We start from the raw sequence: 12,591 nt of genomic DNA, 5'->3' as shown, positions 1-12,591 counted from the left end.
CACCAAATGTGTTCCCAGTTCTTTCACCTTCTTTGGGCATTGGGTCATTAGGAACTAGGTTTTGGAATGCTTAGATCTCTGTGTTTGGTTCTAGTGCTTTTTCAGCATCACCCTGAGGTTCTCCTTCACAGACCTAGACTTGCATTCATAGCATGAAGTCATTCTGAGCTATAGGAAGAAAGAGATTTATGGAAAATACCTCCTTTTTTTTTTCCTCCTGATTATTAGCAACCTAAATTTATGCTATACTGAGGACCCAAGAATCTGTTCTGCAGGTTATGCTTTAGAAAAATGTAATGAAACATATATTGTAAATAACTCTATAAAAGAGAAAGAAAATGCATAATTATTTCCAGAAATGATGGCCTTTGTTTCTCAGTACTTTAAGCTACAAGAACATCTTCCTTAGTACAGGTGGTACATGAGGTGTGTTATTGCCTATGTCTTGTGACTCAGAATACCTTTCAATTGCCCTAAGGATCATGGATCATCAAAATTAAGTGGGAAAATCTCAACTCAAATATTTTTTCACTCTTTTGGTGCAGGCTGATAGCCCAGTAGGTGTAAGGTCTCTCAAAGATATTTTTTCAATAAACAGAAGGCTAACTACAACAACTGGCAAGCACAGAGCTAGAAAAATATAAATTTCTTATTCCTGTATCATTCTGGCACAGTTTAGAAAAGCTGGTGAGTGCAAGTTATTGGATGTCTCCCTTCCTGGACAGAGCTGTATGTCAAGAAGGGAGAAGACACATCTAGTGACTTTTTGTTAACGAGCAGCAATATCACTGTCAGTAAGGGATTCACCAGTATAAATTGTGGCTGAATACAAAATAGACATATACAATAGAATATCAACTGAGAAAGAACCTCATTTCAGACAGCCTCCAAACCTACTATATGAAATTGATTTTCCTTTAAAACTCAATCCTTTTACTTTTTGTACTCCCTGGACTGGGCACTGGGGAGGTCACAGCTCAGTGCTGTGCTTAGCTTTGGGCCCCTCACTATAAAAAGGACATTGAGGCACTGGAGTGAGTCCAGCCAAGGGCAACGAGGGCAGAAAAGTGCTGGAAAACACGTGGGATGAGGAAGGGCTGAAGGAATTGTTTAGCCTTGATAAGAGGCTCAGGGGTGACCTCCTGGCTCTCTGCAACTCCCTGCCAGGGTTGGAGAGAGGTGGGGGATGTGTGTCCTGCCATGGCTGCAGGGAGAGGACTAGAGGGAATGGCCTTGAGCTGAGACAGGGGAGAGTCAGATTAGATGTTAGGAGAAATGTTTTCCCTGTTAGGGTGTTCAGGCACTGGGATATTGCCCAGGGAGGTGGTGAAGTCACCATCCCTGGAAGTGTTGAAGAGGTATCTGGATCTGACACTGGAGGATCTGGTTTTTAGGGTTTAGGGGTTCCAGCAGTGACAGGTTAATGATTGGACTCAATGATCTTAGAGGTATCCTCCAACCTTCATGGTTCTATGATTCTATCACTTGCTTAAACAAAGTAGCTCTAAAAATAGGGCAGTTAGTATAACTGCTGGTATAGATTGTTGGGGGCAAATAAGTTCCTGGAACAGAACCAAATACTTGGTGGGAGAAAGATCCCAGCAGAGAAGGAATATTCTGAATATTTTTGCTCCTCAGTAGCATCAGAAATAATTTCTAGGAACAAGCCTTCTGCTCTAAAGGATGAAGAAAGACAAATCCTTTGCTGTGCTGATGCAGTGAATTTTGTTGTGTGCTGTTTTGTGGCATATCTCTCTTCTGAGGGTCTGCCCTGTCTCAGGTCAATTTTGAACCCTCTTCTGGGCCAGCTGATTCATTCCTTCTTGGGTAAAACTCCTGATGTTTGTTGTGCTGAAAAGTAACTTCTAAAAATCTATTCATGGTAGGCCTGAGATTTCCTCAGCATTATAGAAGTCCTTAGACTTGTGCTTGAACAAAGTGCTTTTCTCCAGCTCTAATGGAAGTGAGCAGCTCCTCACACACATTGTTTCTTGAAGCTCTGGTTGGTCACTCACTTCTTGTAAAAGCCATGGCATCAGCCTTGATGTAACATTAATGCTGGGATGCTCCTTTTTTTAGTCTAAACCTCATCTTTTCTGTGATTTGTGGCTATACCTGCACAATACCCACATTGAAATTCTCACTTTTCCCTTCCAACACTAAGTGTTGGCCTTATGCAGTCTGATCTAGTGAGGAGGTGTCCCTGCCCAGGGCAGGGGGTTGGGACTAGATGATCTGTAGGGTCCATTCCAACCCTTAAATTCTGTGATTCTGTGATTCTAAATTATTATTTTTTCAGGGTTTATGAATAAGCCTCTAGGTGTTATTAAACTTTCTAAAAAGAAGAAACCTTCCACATCCATACAAAGCTGATAACATTTCTGAAAGCTGAAAATTGAGTTTGTTCTGAATTTCAGACTTGGCCAAAAGAGAGGTCTTGTTATGTTCTGTCAGTGTCTATTTAGTCTGGAAATCTTTGGCACTGAAATAAAAATTCCTTGCAGTAAGTGTGACGACAGCACTTAGATTTCCTGCCTGTTTTTCACTACTCCTCTTGTGCTCACTATCTGCAAGATAAACTACAATTCATTTCTAACTTGTTTTCTCTTGAAAACTTGTCTACTCTTTGCAGTACTGTGGGACACTTCTTACTCATATGTGATAACAGAACCCACTGCTCTGTGATCTGCAGTGAAAAACAGGATTCAAGTGAAGAAATTATTAAGGGTAAGTAGAATACTTACAGCTGGATAGAATAGCTGATTGCATGCCTGCTGTAGCCTGAGATATTCCTAGATTAGGACAACTTAATATTCATGGTCAAATGGCCAGTTTCTTTATTAAAGGGGTTTGTGGGAGAGTTCTTAGGCATCTAGCAGTGGGACAAGAGGGCACAGACTCAAGCTCTGCCAGGGGAGGGTTAGGTTCGATATTAGGAAGAGATTTTCTACAGAGAGAGTGCTCAGGCATTGGAATGTGCTGCCCAGGGAGGTGGTGGATTCACCATCCCTGGAGGTTTTCAAGCTGAGACTGGATGTGGCACTTAGTGCCATGGTCTAGTGACCACAGTAGGGTTGGACTTGATGATCTTGGAGGTCTTTTCCAACCTGGTTGATTTTATGATTCTATGATTCTTAAGCCACACCATGAGGTGTGATTTGCAGCAGATTAGACACAAATGAAGATGTCAGTGAGGCATAGGATCTGCCCTATTGCTGTTACAGGAGTATAATATGTCCCTTTACTTACCTTTCCAGTCCATTTCTTCAGTTCTCCTTCAGGTTAGCATTGCTGATGGCACTAACCTGATTTTTTTCTTACTGCTAAACACTGATCTAGTGAAGCTGTCACTGAAGATGCCTCCACTTCCATAGAAAGCCAAAAAGGTATTGTGCACCTAAGCAATTGATTGGATGCAAGTTTAATTCAAAGACAGGGTATATATTTCCAAACCCAGGATCTTTTCTAAGATGAGGTATAATTTTTTTGTGCTTGCCTGAAATGAGAACTTCTATCCACATTTAGCTTCCTTAAAAAAATAAAGCAACCAAAAGAGGCTTCTGCCCAAGGTCCACCATGGCAGAGTAATTCCCTGACCCTCTTAAACTAAGTCAAAACAGTAGTTTCAATGGAAACTACAAGAGAACATCACCTCAAAGCTACTAAACTGCTGCCACGCATGCACACAGACTCATGCATTGTACAGAGCAGCCCACAGATGCATTTATCACTGCATGAATCCATATCCTGTTGGTAGATGTACATCAGTGCAGCATAACTGATGCAGTCAGAGCCTTTTCTAAGATATCAATGATTTTGTTTTCAGTTTTCAAGTATGATGGGGTATGTACGTTTGATCTTCTTATCTACCTTCCTCTCCATTTCCATGACATCTGAGACATGTAAGTCACATTTTCAAAGTACTTTCTGATGAGGTTTGTTCTGTTAAAATGTGTAGGCTTTTTTTTTTTTTTCCCAAATTGATAGTTTTCTTTTAAAATCTGAAATGACTGAGTTTATCTCGAGCCACAAATCACAACTTAAAGACTAGTTCATGTGTTTTCTCTGTATATTAAAAAGCACCAAGTGCTGTCCTATCCTGTGACATCAAGTCTAGGTTGTACTTCTGCCACTTGGCATCTCTGAAAGCAGAAAGAAAAGGACCTTTTTGCAAGGATTTGAGTGTAGCTGATGCTCCAGGTTCCAGCTGGATAAAGTCTCCAGGAGCATGCTTAAATTGCTTAAATTGCACTGAACATATGCATATGCACCCTGCTCAACCAGGGATGTAACTGGGTGCTCTGCTCAATAAAAATTCTATTTAATGTGCTTGATTTGAGGTGTTAACTGACAAGTACAGTGTAACAAGAACATTTCCCTGCACGTGGGGGATGCCTAGAACAGTAAACTCTTTCTGATGGGTCAGTACTGCTGACTGAACTATATATGACACTGACCAGTGATGCAAAGTATTTCCATTCTCCAGCTGAGCAATATATTTGTCTGAAAAATATATGATCTCTACATAATTCTCCATATTGTCAGTTTTACATTATGAATGCTGAGATTCAAACGAATTAGATTTATTGAGTGGCCAAATTCTGCTGAAGAATTTGCCAAGATATTCTTCACTGTCACTGAGTTTTGATGAGGCCTTTCCTTTTCTACTGTCATCCCTCTCCCCACTGTTTTTCCCTGAAGAAAAATGTATTTCCAATGTGTTGGAAATACATTATCTATCCCCTTGAGTGGGGCAATGCCTCTTGTCCTGACACCCCTGATATGTCCCAGTGTCTTTGCAAAGCTGATGAGTAGGAACACTGATAAAATGATAGGGTTGGGAGTACTCACATCTGCTGGGACTAATTTAGGTGCCTGAATTAGTAAGCAAGACATCTCCTAATGTCAGTGGAGATTAGCTGCTTCTGCAGAAAGAACCAGAGAAGAAGCCAAGTGTTCACCATGGAGAAACACTGAGAACCAGAGAAGAAGCCAAGTGTTCACCATGGAGAGAGACTTGCCCCCTGATTTGTGTACCTATGTGTTGGCAATACTCCCACAAAGTGTCATTTTTGATTGATCCTCTCCATTTTGGGTAGCTATTTGATCACCTACTCTCATTTTGATGTTCTCTTACCTCCTGTATTTCCTCTGCTAATCTCTAACTTTGTCCTGTCTCCAGCCTTGCTTATTTTCTCATCTTCCTCTCCTCAAAATTCAATTTGACTTTCAGATTAGTGTTTCTGTTTTCAGCAGCCAATTACTATTCAGGTGCCTGAGCACTTAGATATTTGTCATATTTACTTGATTCGAATTTCTTTGGATCAATTTCAGTATTCAAAAGTAGAAATATACTCAGTAAAAAAATATCTAAAAATGCAGTGTCTTACTCCCAATTTGTTCCTCTTTTTTTTTCTTACGTGTGACCATGTGTGGTTTATTTTCCTATGCTTTTTATTTGTCTTTTACTTATTTGTGGCATCTTTTTACCTTCCCACCTTCCTATGAGATTCTTCCTTTCAGTCTGTTACATTTCTTTACATTTTTCCGCATTGTCATGAACTTCAGAGAGAAATTATTGTGATTTTTTTTATGTTTTGTTTTGTTTTATCTTGGGTTTGTTTGTTTGCTTGTTTTTGTTTGGCTTTTTTGTGTTTTGTGTTTTTTTCTGTGGGTTTTTATTTTGAGGATCCTATCTACAAAGTTCCTCTTTCTGTGATTTTTTTCTCCCATGTGAAAAAGAATCAATTTCCATTTTCTGTATTAAAAAGGCAGAACCAAAGCCCTTCTCTATTACAGAAATAAATATTCATTATACTGAAGTAAGGAAAGGTAAGTTCATAGTACAGAATTAAAGCCAGTATTTCTCTTTGTGCTACTGGTATAAAACCAGTATTTCAAGCAAATATTTGCATAAGAAGTTCATTTTAAGAAATAACTAGTTTTTCTAGTAAATACTCATATTTTTTAGTGTGGGTCTGCTTCGAATCTAGGGATTTGTTTGTTTCAGTCCAACACATAAATTACTAGGTTTTTTTTAAACCACTGGCTCTATAACTCAAGGTAAACCAAGTTTTTATAGAAAATAAAATCTAATGAGAATAAGTTCAGTTTATATCATCTCTGAAAGCCCAAGGAAAGTAGAGGGACATAAGTGGACTACTGATCCTGGAATGTTAAATTCTCCTCTTAGTGGGGCAAAAGTTTAATTCATCTGAGATTTTTCTCTTTGATTCATTTGCAGTTGATGCAATGGAAGGTGAGGCTTTAGTTATAAAATGTCCCCAGAGGAGTTCATCTGTGAAAATCACCTGGTATCACATGGATAATAACAAAATTATTCCTGCAGAAGAAGAGGGATCACGAGTATTTTCCTTGGGACGATTTCTTTGGTTTCTGCCAACTTCTAGAGAGGATTCTGGAAACTACACATGTGTAACACATCTGTAAGTGCCACACTGCAGAGTGAAAGGTGTAAGGTTGGAAAGAAACACTTTTAATAATATATTCTAATTATTATTTGTGGAAACGATGCCATTTTTTCATGGTCTAAACCAATTCATATAAGTTTTCATCCTCCAACTGCTGTTTTTATGACAGGTCATTAAACCCAATCTGTGACCAAAGAACAATAATCATCCCTATGCTTATAAAAACAGCCCCTAACGTTTCTTGCAAGTATTTGATATATTCCATATAAAAATACTCTCACTGACACAACTTTATTCCATTTTTAAAGATCAAATAATCGCACAAAGATGTTCAACACGAGTGTGCAGGTGCATCCATACAAGCAAGGAACATGTTTCCCAAGTCAGATTCGTTACCCAAATGACACTGGAAGAGGAAAAGTTGTTTGTCCTACCATTGATAATTATAAGAATGCTACTGTCATCCAGTGGTATAAGGTAAATAGACTCCTGATAGTGTCACTAGAGATCAGGTTACTGGGAAAAGCAACTTGCAAACAAATAAATTATTCTTTTCCAGGACTGCAAACCTCTTCAGGGTCAGAGATACTTGAAGGAAGAAAAGTATATTTATATTGAGAACCCAGGAAGGGAGGACGATGGTTATTATACTTGTCGATTTATTTACACTCATAAAGGAAAAGTGTTTAATGTATCAGCAACAAGGATATTCATCAGCCAGGGTAAGACAGTCATTTTGTAGCTTGCTAAGATAAAAAAAGCTCATGTCAGCTTAGAATCATAGAATCATCAAGGCTGGAGGAGACCTCTAAGATCATTGAGTCCTACCATTAACCTGTCACTGCTGGAACCCCTAAACCCTAAACCAGATCCTCCAGTGTCAGATCCAGACACCTCTTCAACACTTCCAGGGATGGTGACTCCACCACCTCCCTGGGCAATTCCCTATTCCCCATTCCCCTAACAGGGAAAACATTCCTCCTAACATCTAATCTGACTCTCCCCTGTCTCAGCTCAAGGCCATTCCCTCTAGTCCTCTCCCTGCAGCCATGGCAGGAGAGAATATCCTCTACCTCTCTCCAACCCTGTCAGGGAGTTATAGAGAGCAAAAGTTGAAGCAAAGAAATTCCTTTTCTACATTAAAGAGAAAAGGAGTTTCAGTTGGTTTATTTTATCATCTTAATTAAGCTTTAGCTCAGCTCTTTTAGGTGAATTTTGTGCATTGGTTTCCAAATGGAGCAAGACGGGGTAAAGCCAGACCTGGTCACATTCAGCTTTTAGTTAAAAAGTCTCTGAGGTCTCTGGTAATGTGGTGTGGTTGGTAGAAATGTCTGGTAGCAGTTATTTGTGAAATGAAGGATCTCCTCAGTGGGATGTCACTTTCTCTGCTTTCTATTCATTTGAGGGGAGAAGAATTTTTAACGAGTGAGCATCAACTAGTGATCAATAGATCACTGATGGGTTGATAGCCTACAACTCAATGCCTTTTGGTCCCTCTTGATTATCTAGCATTTATTTGAGAGTAGAACTAAAAAACCTTAACTTTTAGATTTGTCTTGAATGAGACAAAATGAGCAAGATATACACAGGGAGAAAAAATCAGTGGAGCTCAGTGGTTACTGTGCCTTTGTGATTTTGAACATGGACAACACAGCTGAGGTGTGTGGATTTTGAGGTGCCTCTAGGATGCATTATCCTCAGGAAGTTTTGTGTTTGGGTTGTGGTCAGGGGAAGAGCATACAGCAATCAGCAGTTCCAAATCAGGATCCAGGCAGCCACCAAACCCCACACAGCTGCTTGGTCACTGCCCCACCAGCAGGATAGGGGAGAGAATCGGAACGGTAAAAGCTAGAAAAACTCATGGGTTGAGGTAAAGACAGTCTAGTAGGAAAAGCAAAAGCTGCACACACAGGCAAAGCAAAACAAGGAATTAATTCACTGCTTCCCATGGGCAGGAGGTGTTCAGCATCTCCAGGAGAGCAGGGACCAGCACACGTTATTGTTCCTTGGGAAAACAAACACCATCACTCCAAATGTCCCCCCCTTCCTCCTTCTTCATCCTACTTTATATCCTGAGCATGATGTCCTATGGTATGGAATATCCCTTTGGTCAGGTTGGGTCACCTGTCCCAGCTGTGTCTCCTCCCAGTCTCCCATACACCCCCAACTTCCTTGCCATGTGGCAGTATGGGAAGCAGCAAAGGCCTTGGCTCTGTGTGAGCTCTGCTCAGCAACAACAAAAACATCTCTGCATTATCAACCCTGTGTTCTGCACAAATCCAAAACATAGCCCCATACCAGCCACTGTGAAGAAAGTTAACTCTACCTCAGCCCAAACCACCACAACATGTACATACTCCCCAGAAATATTTGGTCATAGGAATAAAACCAGATGATCCCAATAGGCATGTGAAACAGTTAGTTTGCAATTCTGTTTTGTGATCATAAAATATTAACTGTGCAGATTATAAGCCTTATCTTACATAATGCATTTTCACTGCTGTCTAATATGTGCTTTATTTTCTTCCTGAATTTCTAAAGCAAAACCCTCACCTCTAGCTCCTCAAATTTTATTCCCGAAGAATAAAGAGGTAATAGAAGTGGAGCTTGGTAAGCATGAACTATAAATTGTTTTAAATTAACATTTTGTGTTGGCCTAGCAAACATGGGGATCTTCAAACAAATTTGATGATGGAATTTTTTTCTAACAGTTTGGCACCATAATATTGATCAGATTTAATTCACTCCAGACATGGTGGTGTGAAGTTAGATGTAACTGATGGTGTAGTTAGGCATTAAGTGCAGTTTCAGGGGATTTAAATAACTGGTTCTACCTTCACTGGGATAAACTCGGATTACTCATACAGTGAATCATTATATCTCAGCTGAGAGGGTGACAGCTTCCATCCAGTTTAAAGAGAGCTTTTAGCTAAATCTCTTGAAAGTACTTGGTGCCTTCAAGAGGGAAGGATGGAGTATTCTTGCAACCAGAGCTACATCTTGCTCCTTGTCTCCACTCCCCTGTGGAGACAGTGGCTGTGTCTTGGCTGAGGAATGAAGGAGAGCAAGGGGCTGAGGCTGAGAAGCACTGCCTGGCTCGTGTCTGTGTTGACTAGCATTGAACAGAGAAAGATCACAATGACTACTCCACTGTTTCTGTCCTACTGTAAGTCTGCTCTAGCAGCAGCTACTGCAGGGACACACAGAGCTCTGAAGTGCCAGGTACTGTGGCTCAGAGACTTGCCATATTGTCTCTCATTCCCATTCTTTTTTCTTCTTTCCCCCAGTTGTTTTGCCACTCAGAATTAGATGATCTGTTCCTCAGGACAAGCTTTCTCTAATAACATGGTCAATGTCTAGTGCTTTGCAGGCTCTGCCCACCCCTCTGGGCTAATAAGTAATCTGGCACTGCTTACATGGAGCAAATTTGCTTTACATTCAAAAACCATTTGCTGTACTGGTTCTTTTGTCTCCTATTTGCAAAAATGAAGGGATTTCTCCATGCTCCCTAATACCACTTCATGATGTAAATCATAAAATTTGCTAATCTTATCTAAGCCCTGCTTAAGTGCAGATTTAAATGGAAACAATTTAATGTGTTTTATTAATACTTTCTTTCAGTGCAATGGTGACACTGATTTGGAACAAATATTTCCTACTGACTAATACTTAATAAGTAATTTCCTGTTTTAGTTTTGTTTGGACTGATTTACTTTACTTTCGTCCAGCCTGAATAAAATCCAAGATATTTTTTTGCACAAGTCTTGTGCAAAATAATAAATACTGAAAGTTCATTGTTATTTCCATGTAAACTTGTGTGCAAACCACCATACACTTTCCATGTTCCTCAACACAGCTGATTACATGTGTTAAGCATCACAAGTAAAGTGTTCATTGCCTTCCTCATAATAAATACAAATAATTCTTTTTGCAATCCTTGGTGTGTCATTAGATAATTTGTTAAAATTTTCATTTAATGTTTTCTTTTCTGGTCTCTTCTATGCCTCATTTTGTCAGTAGTAATTCAAGAAAAAATATGACCAAATTGTTGAGACAAAACTCACAAGTGGTATGAAGACTTCTAGGGCAAGATGTTATGAGGAAAATAAAATTATACTTGTTTTTCATCAAGGAATGTTGTGTCTTTCTGTATCTTCATTAGGTGCTGCTTTGTCTCTGAAATGTCAGGCTCGCCTGGGGATTAAGAAACAACCAGTGGCTGTTGTCACATGGGATGTGGATAACATCCCAGTGAAATACTTTAATTTTCCAAGATTTCATGAAGAAACTACTTTGTAAGTGTGTATAAATAATCTTTCTTTTGTGCAAACTGCCTAGCCATTAAAACCAATGGTAACAGCTCTTTCTCTATTAGTTTTGAAGGACGTGAGCACGTATACTACAGAGAGACCACTTTGCATATTACTGAAGTAAAACAGGAGGATCTCCAGTCCAATTTCACATGTATAGCATTGAACATCATGCACAACACAAGGGTCACGGTGACGTTACAACCCAAAGCGCAACGTGATGGTAGGATTTTTCATTTTTTTTCACTTCAAATTGAGTTTGAAATATATTGGTGAGTTTATTTTGCTATTTGTTTCTTTTAGTAAGATGGAAAACCAACCAGGTTCTTCCCTACATATTCAAGCTGGTAGTAAAATTGTCATCGTTGAAAGTCCTTGGGGTAAATTCTGTTGGGGTTGGATTTTTCAAATAGTATCAGTGAGAGATGGAATATGCAGAGTGTGACTGTATCAGCCCTGTGATAAGACTATCCTGTTTCTAGGAAACTTCTCCACTGTGATATACCAAACTTGTTTCTAGTGTGGAATGATGGCAGAAAATAGGCAAACTTTAAAAATCATACATACAGTGGTTTGGGTTAGAAGGGACCTTTAAAGGTCATCTAGTCTAACATCCCTTGCAATAAGCAGAGACATCAGGTTACTCAGAGCCCCATCCAACCTGACCTTGAATGTTTCCAGGGATGGGGTATCTACCACCTCTCTGGGCAACCTGTTCCAGTGCTGTCCAGAAAAATAAGACTTTCAGCTGCAGTTTGCCACTTTGTTCGCCTTCCTTCCCATACTGCATCCACTCTAGTGCCTATTTTAAACTGAATGCTAAGTGGCTAACTTCTTTGAAGCCTGTCTTTATCTTCCCCTCTCTGAGTGCCACTGCATTTACTCTGCCACATAGAGGGATGAGTAGCACTTCAAAGGCTTTGCCCTTGTTCTTGTTTTTTAACTTCATGGTACTAGTAGTACCTGAGAAAGACTAAAAATCCAGGGCAGTAAACGGTGGGGACTGAGATGATCCTTAGTTCCTATGGGACTTTTTTTAATAGGGATAGCCAGATCCCTAAGCAGCATTGCCAGCACCACTGAGTTAGATTCCTGAGGCAGAAAATGCATTTTTGTCTGTGAAGGCCCAAGGAGCTGAAGTCAATGGTTTCCTTTCTTATCCCTCCAGATATGCTGAATCACCAAGAATCATAGAATGGTTTGGGTTGTAAGGGACCTTAAAGATCATCTAGTTCCAATCCCCTGTCATGGGCAGGTCCTCCTTTCACTAGATCAGGTTGCTCAAAGCACCATCCAACCTGGCCTTGAATACCTCCATGGATGGGAGGGACATCCATGACTTCTTTGGGCAAACTGTTCCCGTGCCTTGCTACCCTCTGAGTAAAGAATTTCTTCCTTGTATCCAATCTGAACCTACTTTCTTTTCTCAAGGACCTTGAGAACAAAGGCCTTTAACAGGCCTTTGTTACTTTTTTTTATAAGAGAATGGAAGAAAGAGTAAAATCAAGTGTATTGTGACCACAGGGTGTGCACAGATCCGTGTTCTGCAGTATTCTTGACTTCTCATAGCTTGCTACAGGATCCACAACTTCAAAGTCTAGGCTTATTTCTTTGCCATAGCCTAGACTAGAAGGGATGTAGGTGAATTCTAACAGCAGGATAGCAGCAGCTGCCCCCAGAGGAAGGTGATAGGAGTTTTGGTTGGATAGGTGAGTGTGAGTGTAGCATCACTCAGGGAGCTGGAAGCACACCAGCTCTGCACTGTGTTTGAGTGTGGAGTGTACTTGCAATGAGAGGGAAGGAAACTGAATTTCTGCTCACTCTAGTTTAGCAAAACAAGTCCTTTATTG

General features: G+C 40.0%; 1 protein-coding gene across 1 annotated transcript in view; it reads left to right on the top strand.

Annotated features, from left to right (window-relative positions):
- The first annotated feature begins 3,835 nt into the window (after positions 1 to 3,835).
- The window catches only part of IL1RL1 (interleukin 1 receptor-like 1), a 20,484-nt gene continuing 11,728 nt past the window's right edge, over positions 3,836 to 12,591 (top strand). The window contains exons 1-7 of the mRNA XM_009083008.1: positions 3,836 to 3,902; positions 6,245 to 6,446; positions 6,740 to 6,908; positions 6,991 to 7,153; positions 8,973 to 9,041; positions 10,594 to 10,726; positions 10,807 to 10,964. Of these exons, the coding sequence (XP_009081256.1) occupies positions 3,836 to 3,902; positions 6,245 to 6,446; positions 6,740 to 6,908; positions 6,991 to 7,153; positions 8,973 to 9,041; positions 10,594 to 10,726; positions 10,807 to 10,964 (961 nt within the window). The remainder of the gene's footprint in view (positions 3,903 to 6,244; positions 6,447 to 6,739; positions 6,909 to 6,990; positions 7,154 to 8,972; positions 9,042 to 10,593; positions 10,727 to 10,806; positions 10,965 to 12,591) is intronic.

The sequence above is a fragment of the Acanthisitta chloris genome, unplaced genomic scaffold (assembly GCF_000695815.1).
Source record: "Acanthisitta chloris isolate BGI_N310 unplaced genomic scaffold, ASM69581v1 scaffold9649, whole genome shotgun sequence".
In the NCBI taxonomy this organism is placed as follows: Eukaryota; Metazoa; Chordata; class Aves; order Passeriformes; family Acanthisittidae; genus Acanthisitta; species Acanthisitta chloris.
The sequence above is the reverse complement of the archived record's forward strand: the minus strand, read 5'-3'. Positions and strand labels throughout refer to the sequence as shown.